Below are 15525 nucleotides of genomic sequence, written 5' to 3'. Positions count from 1 at the left end.
GGCGGCGCCGTCCGCGCCCAGCGCGGTGCCGGCGGGCGTCCGCGGGCCCGGTGCGCTCCAGGCGCCCCCGGCGGCGGCAGCAAAGGCGCCTGCAGGGACGGCACCCGCGGCCGCGCCCCTCGCGCCAGCTGCCAGGGCGGCGGCGGCAGCGACAGCCGCGCCCCCGCGCCCAGGTTGAGGGGAGGGGCGGCGGGGCGACAAGCGGTGACGGGGGCGGCCGGCTCGCGCCTGTAGGATAGGGTTGATGCGGCGGCGGCGGCGGATCTGCGCCCGCAGGCGGCGGCAGCGCGAGATCCGCTCCCGCAGGGGCCGGCGACAACCGCGGGGGGCAGCAGATCCGCGCCTGCGGCGGCCATGGGCGGTGCTCCCGTGTCCGGAAGAGGCACGACGGCGGCGAGGGCTGCGGCGGCGACAGCGGGCGGCCATGGAGCGGCGGGCCATGCCACCGGCGGCGCAGCGGCACGCGAAACAGAGGAGGGGCGGCCAGCAGCAGAGGAGAGGGGAGGGAAGGAGGAGAGGCCGGCCATGGCGCCGGCGGCGGCGGGTGGCACCGGCGGCTAGAGGGAGGGTGGGAGAGGGAAGGGAAGGCTAGATACCATGTTGGAGAGAATTAATGACGGGAATTATTGGTGTATTCCTCCAACCCTAGATAGGTGGGTATATATAGATCCTATACATGGGCCTCTAGATGGGCCTCTAAACACATGGGCTCAATATACTCCAACACCCCCCCCCCCCCCCCCGTAGTCTGAACTAACGGCGCAGCGGTGTTCAAGACTGGAAAACAAGAAAGCCAACAGACCAACACAGTCTGAACAACCGACGCAGCGGTGTTCAAGACTAGACAACATGAGAGTACAAGTAGAGCACAAAAGGGCTAAGACCCCCCCCCCCAACCACAACTAGCCACCGGCTACGTTGAGGCTGGATCGAAACTCCGAGAAGGTCGACGAGGGCAGCCCCTTCGTGAAGATGTCAGCAAACTGGGAGGTAGTCGGGACATGGAGTACCCGAACATCGCCGATGGCGACTCTGTCGCGCACGAAGTGTAGGTCGATCTCCACGTGCTTCGTCCGCTGATGCTGGACAGGGTTGGTGGAGAGATACACGGCGCTGACGTTGTCGCAGTAGACGAGCGTGCTCTTGGCGAGCGGGCTGTGGAGCTCCGCCAAGAGCTGTCGCAGCCAGGACGCCTCTGCCACGCCGTTAGCGACAGCCCGGTACTCCGCCTCGGCACTGGAGCGGGAGACAACCGGCTGCCGCTTGGACGACCAGGAGACCAGATTGCCGCCCAGGAAGACGGCGTAGCCAGAGGTGGAGCGACGAGTGTCCGGGCAGCTGCCGCTTGGACGACCAGGAGACCAGATTGCCGCCCAGGAAGACGGCGTAGCCAGAGGTGGAGCGACGAGTGTCCGGGCAGCCAGCCCAGTCAGCGTCGGTGTAGACCACCAGCTCAGTAGTGGACGAGCGGTGAAGTACCAGGCCGAGGTCCACAGTGCCACGGATGTACCGGAGGAGACGCTTCAGCGCAGCAAGGTGTGACTCCCGGGGATCATGCATGTGGAGACAGATCTGCTGAACAGCGTATGTGAGGTCCGGCATGGTGAAGGTGAGGTACTGCAAAGCGCCGGCCAGACTCCGGTAGGCTGTAGGGTCAGCCACCGGATCACCCAGATCAGCAGACAGCTTCGCCTGAGTGTCGACTGGAGTGGAGCAGGGCTTGCAATCAATCATCCCAGCCCGCTCCAGAATATCGAGGGCGTACTGCCGCTGGTGCAGAAGAAGACCAGACGGGCGAGGCTCAACAGTGACGCCCAAGAAGTGGTGGAGCTGACCAACATCCTTCATAGCGAACTCCTGCTGCAAAGAGGAGATGACACTCTGAAGCAACTGCTGACAGGAAGCTGTGAGCACAATGTCATCGACATATAGCAGCAGATATGCCGTCTCATCCCCACGGCGGTAGATGAAGAGAGACGTGTCAGACTTGGCCTCGGTGAATCCCAGTGTCATCAAGAACGTGGCGAACCGAGAGTACCAAGCCCGAGGAGCCTGCTTCAGTCCATAGAGAGACTTGTTGAGCCGGCAGACCATATCCGGACGACTCGAATCCACAAATCCCGCTGTCTGAGAGCAGTAAACAGTCTCTGACAAGGTGCCGTGAAGAAATGCATTCTTCACGTCCAGCTAGTGCACAGACTAAGTGCGCGAGAGCGCAAGTGAGAGGACCGTGCGCACCGTAGCGGGCTTCACGACCGGGCTGAAAGTCTCATCATAGTCCACACCAGGCCGCTGAGTGAACCCCCGGAGAACTCAGCAAAACTTGTAGCGCTCCAGTGTGCCGTCAGCCCGACGCTTATGCGCTCCAGTCACCACATTGCAACCAGACGGACGCGGCACGAGGTCCCACGTCTGGTTGGCAAGAAGAGCCGCGTTGTCACACTGGACGGCCTTAACGGTGAGGCCGAACTGAGTGGACACCCAGGCAAAGAAGTGGAGGAGGGTGGAGAAGGTCTCAGACTTAGCGCGCAAAGGGAAAGTCCAAGAGTAATGAGAAAAATCATCAACAATGCCCAGATAATATTTATAGCCAGACATGCTGAGTACAGGAGATGTCCACAGGTCACAGTGAATGAGATCAAAAGCATGAGCAGCATGCGAAGAAGAAAAAGAAAACGGAAGTCTAACATGACGACCTAACTGGCACGCATGACAGAGGTGCTCAGCAGGAGCCCTAGTACATGGAACATCGGTACTACGGCGGAGCTGAGCCAAAACGTCGCGGCCGGGGTGACCAAGCCGACGGTGCCAGGTGGTGGAAGAAGGCGTCACGACAAAAGTAGAAGACGAAGAAGCCGAAGGCGAGGCAGCGGAAGCAGGAAGCCGAAGAGTGTAAAGGGGCCTCGGGCTGTCACATCGGAGAAGTGGACGCCGGGAAGCCGAATCCTTCACAGTAAGACCAGAGGAGTCAAATTCGATAGAACAAGAGTTGTCAGCAGTAAACTGGCGAATAGAAAGAAGGTTGTGAACCATTTGAGGAGCAACAAGAACATGAGGAATACGAGGAGCAGAACCCACGGCAGTGACAGAAAGGCAAGATCCATCACCAACCATGATAGAAGAAGGACAAGAAGGGTGTGGGGGTCGGACAGAAGAGAGGATACCAGCATCGGGAGTGGTGTGGAACGAGGCGCCCGAGTCGGCGATCCACTCGGTGCTGGTCGGCGGCGTCAGTCCCATGGTGCTGAAGGACTGCGCTAGAGCGGCCTGGTCCCACCCCCCAGGCCAGGTCGGCTGCTGGCTGGGCTGAGCGGGCGGGGTCCAGGAAGGCGCGAAGAGTGGAGCAGCGCCAGTGAACATGGCCGCCGGCTGGAGCTGAGGACGAGGCCCCCCCTCCCGGACCCTGGAACGGCCACATCGAGATGCGCCCTGACCATGGGTTGCTGAAGGATGGCCAGGGCGTACCTCCAGCGGCAGGGGCAGGAGCCGGAGCCGGTGGCGGCGCGCCGCCCCGACGGCCCCCACCGGTACCGGTGTTCCCAGAAGCAGGGCCACCAGTGCCACCACCACCACCACGTCGCCGGCGACGTCCACGGCTGCCCCCTCCTCCGGTTTGCCCGGCGGAAGCAGCACCAAGGAGGGAGGTGGCAGGAGCAGCGGAGGAGGCCGGTGGAGTAGCAACGAGCGCGGCGGGGGTGGGCGAGGACGATCCGGGCGCGAGACCCCTGGTGATCTCGAGGGCGAGGTCGTCCCGGACCTGCAGGAAGGTGGGGAAGGGCCTCTGGCGGGCGATCCAGCCCTTTAGGTGGTCGTAGGTGCTGCTCAGTCCCCGTAGGACATTAAGCACCAAGACTCGATCGGACACCGGATCCCCGAGGTCGTGAAGAGCATCGGCCATGCTCTTCATCCGCCGGCAGTACTCACCGACGGAGAGGTCCCCCTGCACGAAGGTGCGGAAGGTGGCGTCGAGCTGAAGAGCGCGGTACTCGGCGTTGCCGAGGAACTGCCCCTCGAGCGCCACCCAGGCCTGCCACGCGGTGCCGCCGTGTGTCCTGACGAGGTCCTGAAGATCCAGGGAGATGGTCCCGAAGATCCAGGACAGGGCGACGCTGTCGAGGCGCAGCCACGTCATGTCCCGCGCCTCGATCGGCGAGTCGACGACGACGTGGTCGTCGAGGGCGTAGCGGCGGAGGGTGAGGAGGACCTGGTCCCGCCAGCGGCCGTAGGAGGAGGACGCGGGGTCGAGGAGGACGGAGACCAGAGCCCTGATGTTCTGGACGCCGGCGGCCTGGAGGTGGAGCTGGGCGACCATAGGGTCAGTCGGGTCGTACCGGGCTCCAGATCCAGCAGGCGGGGCATGGCGGGAGGAGGAGCTGCCGGGCTCGGGGTCGACGGGCAACTGGCCGGAGGAGATGTGGAGAAAGCGCTCCGCCTCGGCGACCCAGAGGGCGAGGGCGTCGGTCGTGGCACGCTCGCGCTCCCAGGCGAGGGCAGCCACGCGGACCCGCTCCTGGGCCGCCGAAGCCTCTGACTTGGCGGCGAGGAGGGCCGCGGCGAGAGCGGCGTCGGCCTGCTGCCCACGGAGTGCGGCGGCGGCGAGCGGCGCATCCTCGGGCGGCATACCAGGCCCGGGCCACGCGGGGGAAGCCTCAGGAAGGGCGGCGTGGACGGCGGGCTGCTTGCCGGCCGCGACAGTGGCGCGATGGGTCGCGGCGGCGGCTGCTGCGATGGCCGCGGCGGCCCCAGCGGGCGCCAGCATCCCAGGGGGCGCTGGCAGAGGCCCAGGCAGCGGCCCAGGCGGCTCCAGCAGCTGCGGTAGCTGCCCGGGCGGCGCCTGGGGCAGTCCCAGGAGGGTGCGCGCCTCCCACGCCCTCCGCATCCGCGACCCCTGCTCCTGCAGCCCCCACGCCCGCACCACCAGCAGCAGCGGCGGCAGGGGCGCAGGGGCCACTAGGGCGGCGGCGGCCGCAGCAGGAGTCCCGCCGGCGGCGAATCCGGGCGGAGCAGATGTCCTGGCGGCGGATCCGGGCGGAGCAGAGGCGCTGGCGGCGGATCCGGGTGGAGCAGAGTACCAGGCGGCGACGGATCGGGCCGCGGCGGCACCTGCAGAGGACGGAGCGACCGGCCATGCGCCTGCAGAGGACGGAGCGCCAGCAGTAGAGGACGAGGAGGTGAGGGGAGGGAAGGAGGAGAGAGGAGGGGGAGGAGGAGCCGGCGGCCGGCCATGCTGGCCGGCGGCGGCGGCGCAAGAGGGAGTCGGCTCCCTGGCGGCTGGAACAGAGTGGTGGGAAACCTAATCTACTGATACCATAATGACGGGAATTATTGGTGTATTCCTCCAACCCTAGATGGGTAGGCATATATAGATCCTATACATGGGCCTCTAGATGGGCCTCTAAACACATGGGCTCAATATACTCCAACAAGAATAATTGTCTTGTATTCCTCCAAACCCTAGAAGGGTGAGATATATAGTTCCTATACAAGGGCCTCCATACATGGGCTGAATATACACCAACAATATGCCTATCTTTCCATAACTGCATATCGAGGTACACAAACATCTCCCTCATGATGGATTCATTTCATTCTGTTCAACAAGGATCAACTTTTAAAGTTTTAAAATATGTGAATCCATGAATTGTACAACCACAATAAGGGTAGTCACAGGATCAAATAGTTTCCAATAAATAACTTATAGTAATCAAATTTATATACAAGTGCCTAAGGAGTAATTTGTTCAATGCCCAAGATTCAGTTATTCTGTAATAGCTTGTAATAAAAGAAAATATATTGAATGAAATGAGAAGTATACCTCAGCCAAAGAAAGCAAAAAAGGGAAAGAAGAGCATCCATCATTGTGGATTGCATTTGTTGCCCGGTAGGTGATATCACTCTCACCAATCTTAATTCTTAGACCACTCAAGATAAGTGACAAAAGAATAATTGTAAAAGAGAGGATAATTGCAAAAGACCATGGACCACCGAAAGTATACATAAGTTCCTCAAGTGGTGTGTAACAGTTTGGCATCTTGTACTTATCAGATATGCATTTATATGGGCAGGGCGGCTGGGTAACACCACCTAGCAGAAGACAGTAAATGCTGAGTTCCGTGCATTCAATATCAGGATATTGAAAGAAACATCAATACTTAACTACAAATCACCATGATGAATTACCTCTTATATATATGAAGTCAGCACGGTTTGGAAGACTATCCACAGGACAAGGAGTGCACAGAGATGAATAGGACCCAGTAACATTTTTATATGTACCAACTGGGCATTCCTGAAATGAACTATGGTCAGCAATAATGAACAAATAAAAAGTCATCTCCTGGTTTAAAGAAAGTATGCACTAAATTGCAGTATGTTAACCAGATCAATATTATATTCTAGGGTATTAGATCAACACTTCCCCAAAGCCACCACCACATAAACCAACCCCATGATATAAAGCTTAATTTGCAGGTCACAACTGTTGTCCAAGTCTAAGATCCTAAATGAAACGAACAAATAAGTAACTGAATATCTGCACTAAAATGTATCCTATGTCCTGTCTTGTTGCAGCACACGTCACATGGAATACGTATATACAAAGAAATTATTAGTTTAGTGTACATACGGTGCAAAATGTTCCATATAGACCCATGGGGCATTTCTTTCCTGTTACTGTTCCATCTTCTCCAAAACGTCCATCATTGTTACCAGATCCTCCACTATCCAAAAGAAAAGTAAAATGAATTATCAGAAAGATTTATTGGCTCACCAACAATTAACTCAGGGGAGTGCATATGAAGTTCCATACAAAGGCATACTTGGATGACCCTTGGAATGCCAGTAATATTTTAAACATCGTATTTCTGACAAAACTCAAGAAGGCAGCAGTGTTTGCATTGTTAAAGAATACATAAATCTTGGAATTTGTCGCCACAAGGTGTTTGGAGTATTTTTATGTAGCAAGCATATGGAGAGAAATGAGGCTTTTGTATTTTTCTCCCTTTCCATTACAGGTCAAGCAGGCACAAGGAAATGGTTGTTTAATCTGCAAGTAGGGATGCAAGCGGGTTTGCCCGCAAACCTGCAAATAGGACACTTTTGGCATTTAACAGGAGCCCGGTAAAAATGACTTAATCGTGGGTTCGCGGATAAACCCACTTGCATGTTGCATCCCTATCCCAAAGTGTGGTTTCTGAGATATAATTTTGATAATTGTTTTTTGATACCATGTTGGGAGAATATTTATAATATTACACTTGTTATAGAAATATTCTATAAAATTACTCTAGTACTCAACTATTTTTCTTTTTCGCGACCGTGCCTGAGCACGTTTTTCATTAAGAGGGTATCTAGTACTCAACTATGTAAGAAGCTTTTTCCATGTGATGAATCTATTGCTTCAGTAATTTATATCAGTAGGTACAGTCCGAAAATTTTGATAGCATGATTGTATTGCAATTCATAATGCTGGAAAGAGTACCAGTGGAAATAACTGTTGGACCAAGGATAAAGGCCCCCACCCCTCCCATTATAACACCTGGGTTTTATGGTCGGGTTGGCTAGGTGGGGCGCTCTAACTTGGTACCAGAGCCGAGCTCCTGGGTTCGATCCCTCCCGGCCACGCATTTCTGCTGCGCGATTTCCCCTGCGTCTCTCGTGTGCTGAGACCTGCTGCGGGCTACGCCGGGCACTAGAACCTGCTGCGGGCTACGCCGGACTCGCACGCCGTAGGGGGAATGTTGGACCAAGGATAAAGGCCCCCACCCCTCCCATTATAACACCTTGGTTTTATGGTCGGGTTGGCTAGGTGGGGCGCTCTAACTATAACCAACAAGAAATTTCTGAAAAATAGCAGTGCATACATAAAGTATCGCAACTGAAAGTTGTAACTGGAAAAATCAAATAAAACTACAATCCTCATTATGCATTCTTGCACAATTAGACTGATGGATTTTGTTTTCACTATGCAAAAAGAGTTCGAAATGATCATGCAGAGTGACAAGACAAGCAAGAAACCTAATTTACTTGACTTGCAATTTAAAAAGAATTGCATACCTTGATGCTACTGTACCATTCACAGAAGCAATCTGAACATATTCATCTCCAGTAGCAATATTCGACCAATGGAAATGTATTCTGCCACCACCACCACCTCCGCCACCATATACACCTCCATTGCCACCAGATGCGGATAATGATGAGTTTTTATCTAGCAGAAGATCTTGAAGAAATAATAGAATTGACCCTCCAGAACCACCACCAACTCCACCTTTAAAAGTCCCATTTGAGTTTCCAGTCATGCCTCTATGACTCTCACCATCAGAGTTCATTGAGCCATAAATTAGCAACCTTGAAAGCGGCCATTTCATGGACCCAATGACTGAATAGTGAAAAATGATCAGCTATTAGAGCAAAGAATTTATTCAAAAGTTTGAAGCCAAATGCACTTCTAGAATGGAAAAGATATGTCACAGAACAGTGCACTGGATAGTGAATTGCTTCTCCTTTCATCTTGATGAAAATTATTGTGGTACCAGCTTTCCAAAAAAATATTGTGGTATGAGTTAAGTTTTTCATTAATATAAATTTTTAGTTACTATGTTTTCTGCAAACACCTGTATGCCGCACGTGCATTCTACTACTAGTCAAAGAAACTATGCTAAAAGCAAACTCAGGGGATGCTATCAAACAGCATGAAGGGAAAAATGGGATAACAAAGAGAGGAAAACGCAGGATACAAATCTGCAGAACATAGGCTTTAAAGGATAAGAGTACGATGGTACCAACCAATTAATCCCCCACCGGCAGTGCTATCCGCTGACACAGCAGAACCACCACTACCACTTCCTAGCTCACATGGAAGATCAGCATTGCCATATGCTAGACCTCCATCGCTTTTCATTCCATTGTAAATCCCCATGCCGCCTTGGCCTCCATGCCCAGCGCCACCTCCAGCTCCATATTTTAGAAATGTTCCTTTTCCAATGCCTTCCTTGCAACCTATCAAAGAATCCAAATTGCTGGGTTAACATAGTCATGACACTGACAGGACATAATATAGCTCCTTTATTAATTATTACACAAAAACACAGAATCACCTAACTCTGAGGCACTAATGGTGCCATCCTTTGCAATGGTCACAGTCCTTGCTCGATGAATATGGATTATACTTCCCCTGACAATGCCACTGACAGTTATGTCTTCAACCCGACAAATCTACAGGAAAAGAAAAAAAACTTAAGAAGATGGCTACAATGCAAATGAAAGCTGCAATTTAGCTTGAGACATTTTGCAAACACAAGATTATGATGAAAGGTGAACTTAGTTTCATTTTTTGTATCAGCAGAAACAAATATTATTTTAAAATGAGTTTAATAAAGCCCAAATTTCAAGAGATATATACTAATACAAATTATCTAGTCCAAAGAGATTGTATTTCATAAACCAACAAGTTTCAGATATTGAAAGGAAAGATGGGCAATGTACTCCAACAGACCCCTCACATCAAGTCATCAAGCTTGCAACATTGCATCCAGCTAGACCACAAGTATTTTTTTCTTAAAATTGCATTACTGGAAAAAGGCAAGCCTGGCGGATAGTGTTTCTCCACTTGTATCTGGAGGTCCTAGTTTCGAATCGACCTCCTAGCAAAATAAGTGACGCTAACAACAACAACAACAACAACAACATAGCTTTTTTTCCCAAGCAAGTTGGGGTAGGCTAGAGATGAAACCCGAAAGAAATAAGTTCAAGGTTCAGGCACATAAGTGACTAGCAAAATAAGTGACGCTAAATCTGCCTAAAAAATTCCTTCCCCTAGACCCCACCTTATGGAAGCATTTTTAGGTACTGAATTAGGATCTCACGTGTGTTTCACCAAAAACCTTAAGCATTAAGGAGTGAAAATAAACTTAGAAAACTTGGTAGAACATCCAGCTAGAAAATAAAGTTGTTTATTTTATTATAAAAATCACGTGCCAATGAAAAGAATGTAGATTTAATTATACTTACTTGCAGTGTAAACGACAAGGAGCGGTTAACGTGGCAATCATCAGGTGGGGTAATAAGCTCACTAGGACATGTTTTACTTTCACAGCGTGAAAGTGCATCCCTGATTACCACAAATATCTCAATAATATGCACTGTTTAGAAGGAATTAAAGATTATTAGTTCGCAGTAAGATAACATAACTTACAAGCTACTTTGAACTGCCTCATCATGTGGAGCCTGAACAAGGGAACCAGGACCAACCTGTTCACATACCGACGGACATGGTTAAGTCCCAAAATAATAAATATTTAAGAACAAAATTCAAAATATCAGAATGTTATTTTTTGATATGACAACTTAAACTAGCTGGATAATAAACACACCAAAACGAAAATGAGTACAATAGCACAGGATCTAGAATGACCACAGAAAGTGAATTTAATTGTTATGTTCCCAAGTTGCACGTCAATGTGCCCAAACAGTACTTCCTCCCCTTGCTACTCCACCGACCTCCTCCACTGTTCCTCCTTCCGTTGGGCAGACCGGAGGAGGGGGGGACGTGGACGTCGCCGGCGACGGGGTGGTGGTGGTGGCACTGGTGGCCCTGCTTCTGGCAACACCGGTACCGGTGGGGGCCGTCGGGGCGGCGCGCCGACACCGGCTCCGGCTCCCACTCCCGCCCCTGCTGCTGGAGGTACGCCCTGGCCATCCTTCAGCAACCCATGGTCAGGGCGCATCTCGATGTGGCCGTTCCAGGGTCCGGGAGGGGGGCCTCGTCCTCAGCTCCAGCCGGCGGCCATGTTCACTGGTGCTGCTCCACTCTTCGCGTCTTCCTAGACCCCGCCCGCTCAGCCCAGCCAGCAGCCGACCTGGCCTGGAGGGTGGGACCAGGCCGCTCTGGCGCAGTCCTTCAGCACCATGGGACTGACGCCGCCGACCAGCACCGAGTGGATCGCCGACTCGGGCGCCTCGTTCCACACCACTCCCGATGCTGGTATCCTCTCTTCTGTCCGACCCCCACACCCTTTTTGTCCTTCTTCTATCATGGTTGGTGATGGGTCTTGCCTTCCTGTCACCGTCGTGGGTTCTGCTCCTCGTCTTCCTCATGTTCTTGTTGCTCCTCAAATGGTTCACAACCTTCTTTCTATTCGCCAGTTTACTGCTGACAACTCCTGTTCTATCGAATTTTGACTCTTCTGGTCTTACTGTGAAGGATTCGGCTTCCCGGCGTCCACTTCTCCGATGTGACAGCCCGGGGCCCCTTTACACTCTTCGGCTTCCTGCTTCCGCTGCCTCGCCTTCGGCTTCTTCGTCTGCTGCTTTTGCCGTGACGCCTTCTTCCACCACCTGGCACCGCCGGCTTGGTCACCCCGGCCGCGACGTTTTGGCTCCGCTCCGCCGTAGTACCGATGTTCTATGTACTAGGGCTCCTGCTGAGCACCTCTGTCATGCGTGCCAGTTAGGTCGTCATGTTAGACTTCCGTTTTCTGTTTCTTCTTCGCATGCTGCGCATGCTTTTGATCTCATTCACTGTGACCTGTGGACATCTCCTGTACTCAGCATGTCTGGTTATCGATATTATCTGGTCATTGTTGATGATTTCTCTCATTACTCTTGGACTTTCCCTTTGCGCGCTAAGTCTGAGACCTTCCCCACCCCCCTCCTCCTTCCCTCCCCTTCCTCCCTCCCCCTCTGCTCCCACTCGCGCGGATCTGGGCGCCCCGCCTGGATTCCCTGCAGCCGCCGCCGCCTCTGGCCCGCGTCATGGCGCGTGGTCCCGCTCCGCCGCCGCCCTTCCAGGACCGGGCGCGGGCGCGGCGGGCACTGCGGGATCCGCCCAGGGAGCGGCCGCCGTCGCCCCTGCGGTGGTCCTCACCGCCAATCTCGGGCGCGGCGGTCCGGACGCCGCCGAACCAGCCGCTGCAGGGGCCGGGGACGCCGCCCCCCTTGCTCCAGCCGCGGGCCCCGGCGCGGGTCCTCTCCAGCAGGCCTTGGAGCCACCTCCCGTGGTGGAGCAGCCCATGGAGGCCGCCATGGCTGCCGCAGGTGCCGATCTGGCTGCCCTGCGGGCCGCAGCACAACTGCTGCAGGCCGCGGGCGCCGATCCGGCGGTCCTGCGGGCCGCAGCCCAGCTCCTACACGCCGCGGGGGCTGCTCCTGAGGACGGGGCCGCCGATCCCGCCGTTGCTGCTGCCCACCGCGCCGCCATCGCCGCAGGCAAGCAGCCCGTCGTCGACGCCGCGTCCGACACTGCGTGGACCGGGCTCGGGATGCCGCCCGCGGATGCGCCGCTCTCCGCCATCGCCATCCGCGGGCAGCCGGCCGACGCCGCACTCGCCGCGGCCTTCCTCGCTGTCAAGTCGGAGGCTTCGGCGGCCCAGGAGCGGGTCCGCGCAGCTTCCCTCGCCTGGGAGCGTGAGCGCGCCACGGCCGACGCCCTCGCTCTCCGGGTCGCCGAGGCGGAGCGCTTCCTCCGCGTCTCTTCCGGCCGGCCCGTCGACCACGAGCCCGACGCCTCTTCCTCACGCCAGGCCCCGATCGCTAGAGCTGGAGCTGGAGCTAGGTACGACCCGACCGACCCCATGGTCGCCCAGCTCCACCTCCAGGCGGCCGGCGTCCAGAACATCAGGGCCCTGGTCTCCGTCCTCCTCGACCCCGCGTCCTCCTCCTACGGCCGCTGGAGGGACCAGGTCCTCCTTACCCTTCGCCGCTACGCCCTCGACGACCACGTCCTCGTCGACTCGCCGATCGAGGCGCGGGACGTGACGTGGCTGCGCCTCGACAGCGTCGCTCTGTCCTGGATCTTCGGGACCATCTCCCTGGATCTTCAGGACCTGGTCAGGACACACGGCGGCACCGCGCGGCAGGCCTGGGTGGCGCTCGAGGGGCAGTTCCTCGGCAACGCCGAGTACCGCGCCCTCCAGCTCGACGCCACCTTCCGCACCTTCGTGCAGGGGGACCTCTCCGTCGGTGAGTACTGCCGGCGGATGAAGAGCATGGCCGATGCTCTTCACGACCTCGGGGATCCGGTGTCCGATCGGGTCTTGGTGCTCAATGTCCTACGGGGACTGAGCAGCACCTACGACCACCTGAAGAGCTGGATCGCCCGCCAGAGGCCCTTCCCCACCTTCCTGCAGGTCCGGGACGACCTCGCCCTTGAGGAGATCACCAGGGGTCTCGCGCCCGGATCGTCCTCGCCCACCGCCGCCGCACTCGTTGCCTCTCCACCAACCCCGTCCAGCATCAGCGGACGAAGCACGTGGAGATCGACCTACACTTCGTGCGCGACAGAGTCACCATCGGCGATGTTCGGGTACTCCATGTCCCGACTACCTCCCAGTTTGCTGACATCTTCACGAAAGGGCTGCCCTCGTCGACCTTCTCGGAGTTTCGATCCAGCCTCAACGTAGCCGGTGGCTAGTTGTGGCTGCGGGGGGTATTAGCCATTTTTGTGCTCTTCTTGTACTCTCATCTTGTCCAGTCTTGAACACCGCTGCGTCGGTTGTTCAGACTGCGGGGCGTGTTAGCTTTCTTGTTGTCCAGTCTTGAACACCGCTGCGCCGGTAGTTCAGACTGCGGGGGGGTGTTGGAGTATATTGAGCCCATGTGTATAGAGGCCCATCTAGAGGCCCATGTGTTGGATCTATATATACCCACCCATCTAGGGTTGGAGGAATATAGCAATAATTCCCGTCATTACATAGTATTTTAAATTGAAATTTTGACCACAAATTCTATTGACACACATAGTTACTAATTGGACAAAAACAAAAACATAGGAATGTAGATTACAATACAATTATTGTGGTACAAATTCTGTGCCACTAAATCCATACGTACCTAGTCTAATTATTGACCAAATTCAAAGCTATAGAATTTGGTCTTGTAATACGTGCACACCATATAATTTATTTTTGGGGGAATCATGCTTCTAATTTCATCCAGAGGGGGTTTAAAACTAAATAAGGTCCACTTGATGCCAATCGAAACATGTAGAGGAAAATATTGTAGGAACAGAACTTACTTAACAAAAACTGTAATACATTAATACTCTAACTCAGCTGATTAAACACATAAAATACCAGAATAGGAAGAGTTAGAGCGCCCCACCTAGCCAACCCGACTATAAAACCCAGGTGTTATAGTGGGAGGGGTGCGGGCCTTTATCCTTGGTCCAACATTCCCCCTACGGCGTGCGAGCCCGGCGTAGCTCGCAGCAGGTTCTAGTGCCCGGCGTAGCCCGCAGCAGGTCTCAGCACACGAGACGCAGGGGAAATCGCGCAGCGGAAATGCGTGGCCGGGAGGGATGGAGCTCCGCCAAGAGCTGTCGAAGCCAGGACGCCTCCGCGACGCCGTTAGCGACAGCCCGGTACTCCGCCTCAGCACTGGAGCGGGAGACAACCGGCTGCCGCTTGGACGACCAGGAGACCAGGTTGCCGCCCAGGAAGACGGCGTAGCCGGAAGTAGAGCGGCGAGTGTCCGGGCAGCAAGCCCAGTCAGCGTCGGTGTAGACCACCAGCTCAGAGGTGGGAGAGCGGTGAAGAACTAAGCCGAAGCCAACAGTGCCACGGACGTATCGGAGGAGACGCTTCAGCGCAGCAAGGTGAGACTCCCTGGGATCGTGCATGTGAAGACAGACCTGCTGAACGGCATAGGTGAGATCCGGCCTGGTGAAGGTCAGGTACTGCAAGGCACCGGCAAGACTCCGGTAGGCAGTAGAATCAGCCACGGGATCACCCAGATCAGCAGACAGCTTCGCCTGAGTATCGACAGGAGTGGAGCATGGCTTGCAATCAGTCATCCCAGCCCGCTCCAGAATGTCGAGTGCAAACTGCCGCTGGTGAAGGAACAGGCCAAACGGGCGAGTCTCAACAGTAACGCCCAAGAAGTGGAGCTGACCAAGATCCTTCATAGCAAACTCCTGCTTCAGGAAGGAGATGACACGCTCAAGCAACTGCTGACTGGAGGCGGTGAGCACAATGTCATCAACATAGAGCAGCAGGTAGGCAGTCTCATCTCCACGGCGGTAGATGAACAGAGAAGTGTCAGCCTTGGCCTCGGTGAATCCCAAAGTCAGCAAGAACGTGGCGAACCGAGAGTACCAAGCCCGAGGAGCCTGCTTCAGACCATAGAGGGACTTGTTGAGCCGGTAGACCATATCCGGACGACTCGAGTCCACAAATCCCGCCGGCTGAGAGCAGTACACTGTCTCTGACAGAGTGCCGTGAAGAAACGCATTCTTCACATCCAGCTGGTGCACAGGCCAGGAGCGAGAGCACGCGAGCGAGAGGACCGTGCGCACAGTAGCAGGCTTCACCACTGGGCTGAAGGTCTCATCGTAGTCCACACCAGGCCGCTGGGTGAACCCCCGGAGAACCCAGCGAGCCTTGTAGCGCTCTATTGTGCCATCAGCTCGACGCTTATGCGTCCAGATCCACTTGCCGGTGACCACATTGCAACCAGATGGACGCGGCACGAGGTCCCACGTCTGGTTGGCAAGGAGAGCCGCGTACTCCTCTTCCATCGAGCGACGCC

The 15525-nt window shown here is 55.2% G+C and overlaps 1 protein-coding gene across 3 annotated transcripts in view; it reads right to left on the bottom strand.

Moving 5' to 3' along the window:
* The window catches only part of LOC120682303, a 50016-nt gene that overhangs the window by 20107 nt on the left and 14384 nt on the right, over nucleotides 1-15525 (bottom strand). For all 3 annotated transcript variants that reach the window (XM_039964135.1, XM_039964134.1, XM_039964136.1), the window contains exons 7-14: nucleotides 10196-10251; nucleotides 10012-10111; nucleotides 9099-9216; nucleotides 8788-9000; nucleotides 8056-8380; nucleotides 6626-6719; nucleotides 6181-6289; nucleotides 5816-6084 (exon numbers count right to left, since the gene is read on the bottom strand). In XM_039964135.1, the coding sequence (XP_039820069.1) occupies nucleotides 5816-6084; nucleotides 6181-6289; nucleotides 6626-6719; nucleotides 8056-8380; nucleotides 8788-9000; nucleotides 9099-9216; nucleotides 10012-10111; nucleotides 10196-10251 (1284 nt within the window). The remainder of the gene's footprint in view (nucleotides 1-5815; nucleotides 6085-6180; nucleotides 6290-6625; nucleotides 6720-8055; nucleotides 8381-8787; nucleotides 9001-9098; nucleotides 9217-10011; nucleotides 10112-10195; nucleotides 10252-15525) is intronic.

This window comes from Panicum virgatum, chromosome 7N (assembly GCF_016808335.1).
Source record: "Panicum virgatum strain AP13 chromosome 7N, P.virgatum_v5, whole genome shotgun sequence".
In the NCBI taxonomy this organism is placed as follows: domain Eukaryota; kingdom Viridiplantae; phylum Streptophyta; class Magnoliopsida; order Poales; family Poaceae; genus Panicum; species Panicum virgatum.
Note: the sequence above shows the minus strand (reverse complement) of the source record. Positions and strands in the feature narration are given on the sequence as shown.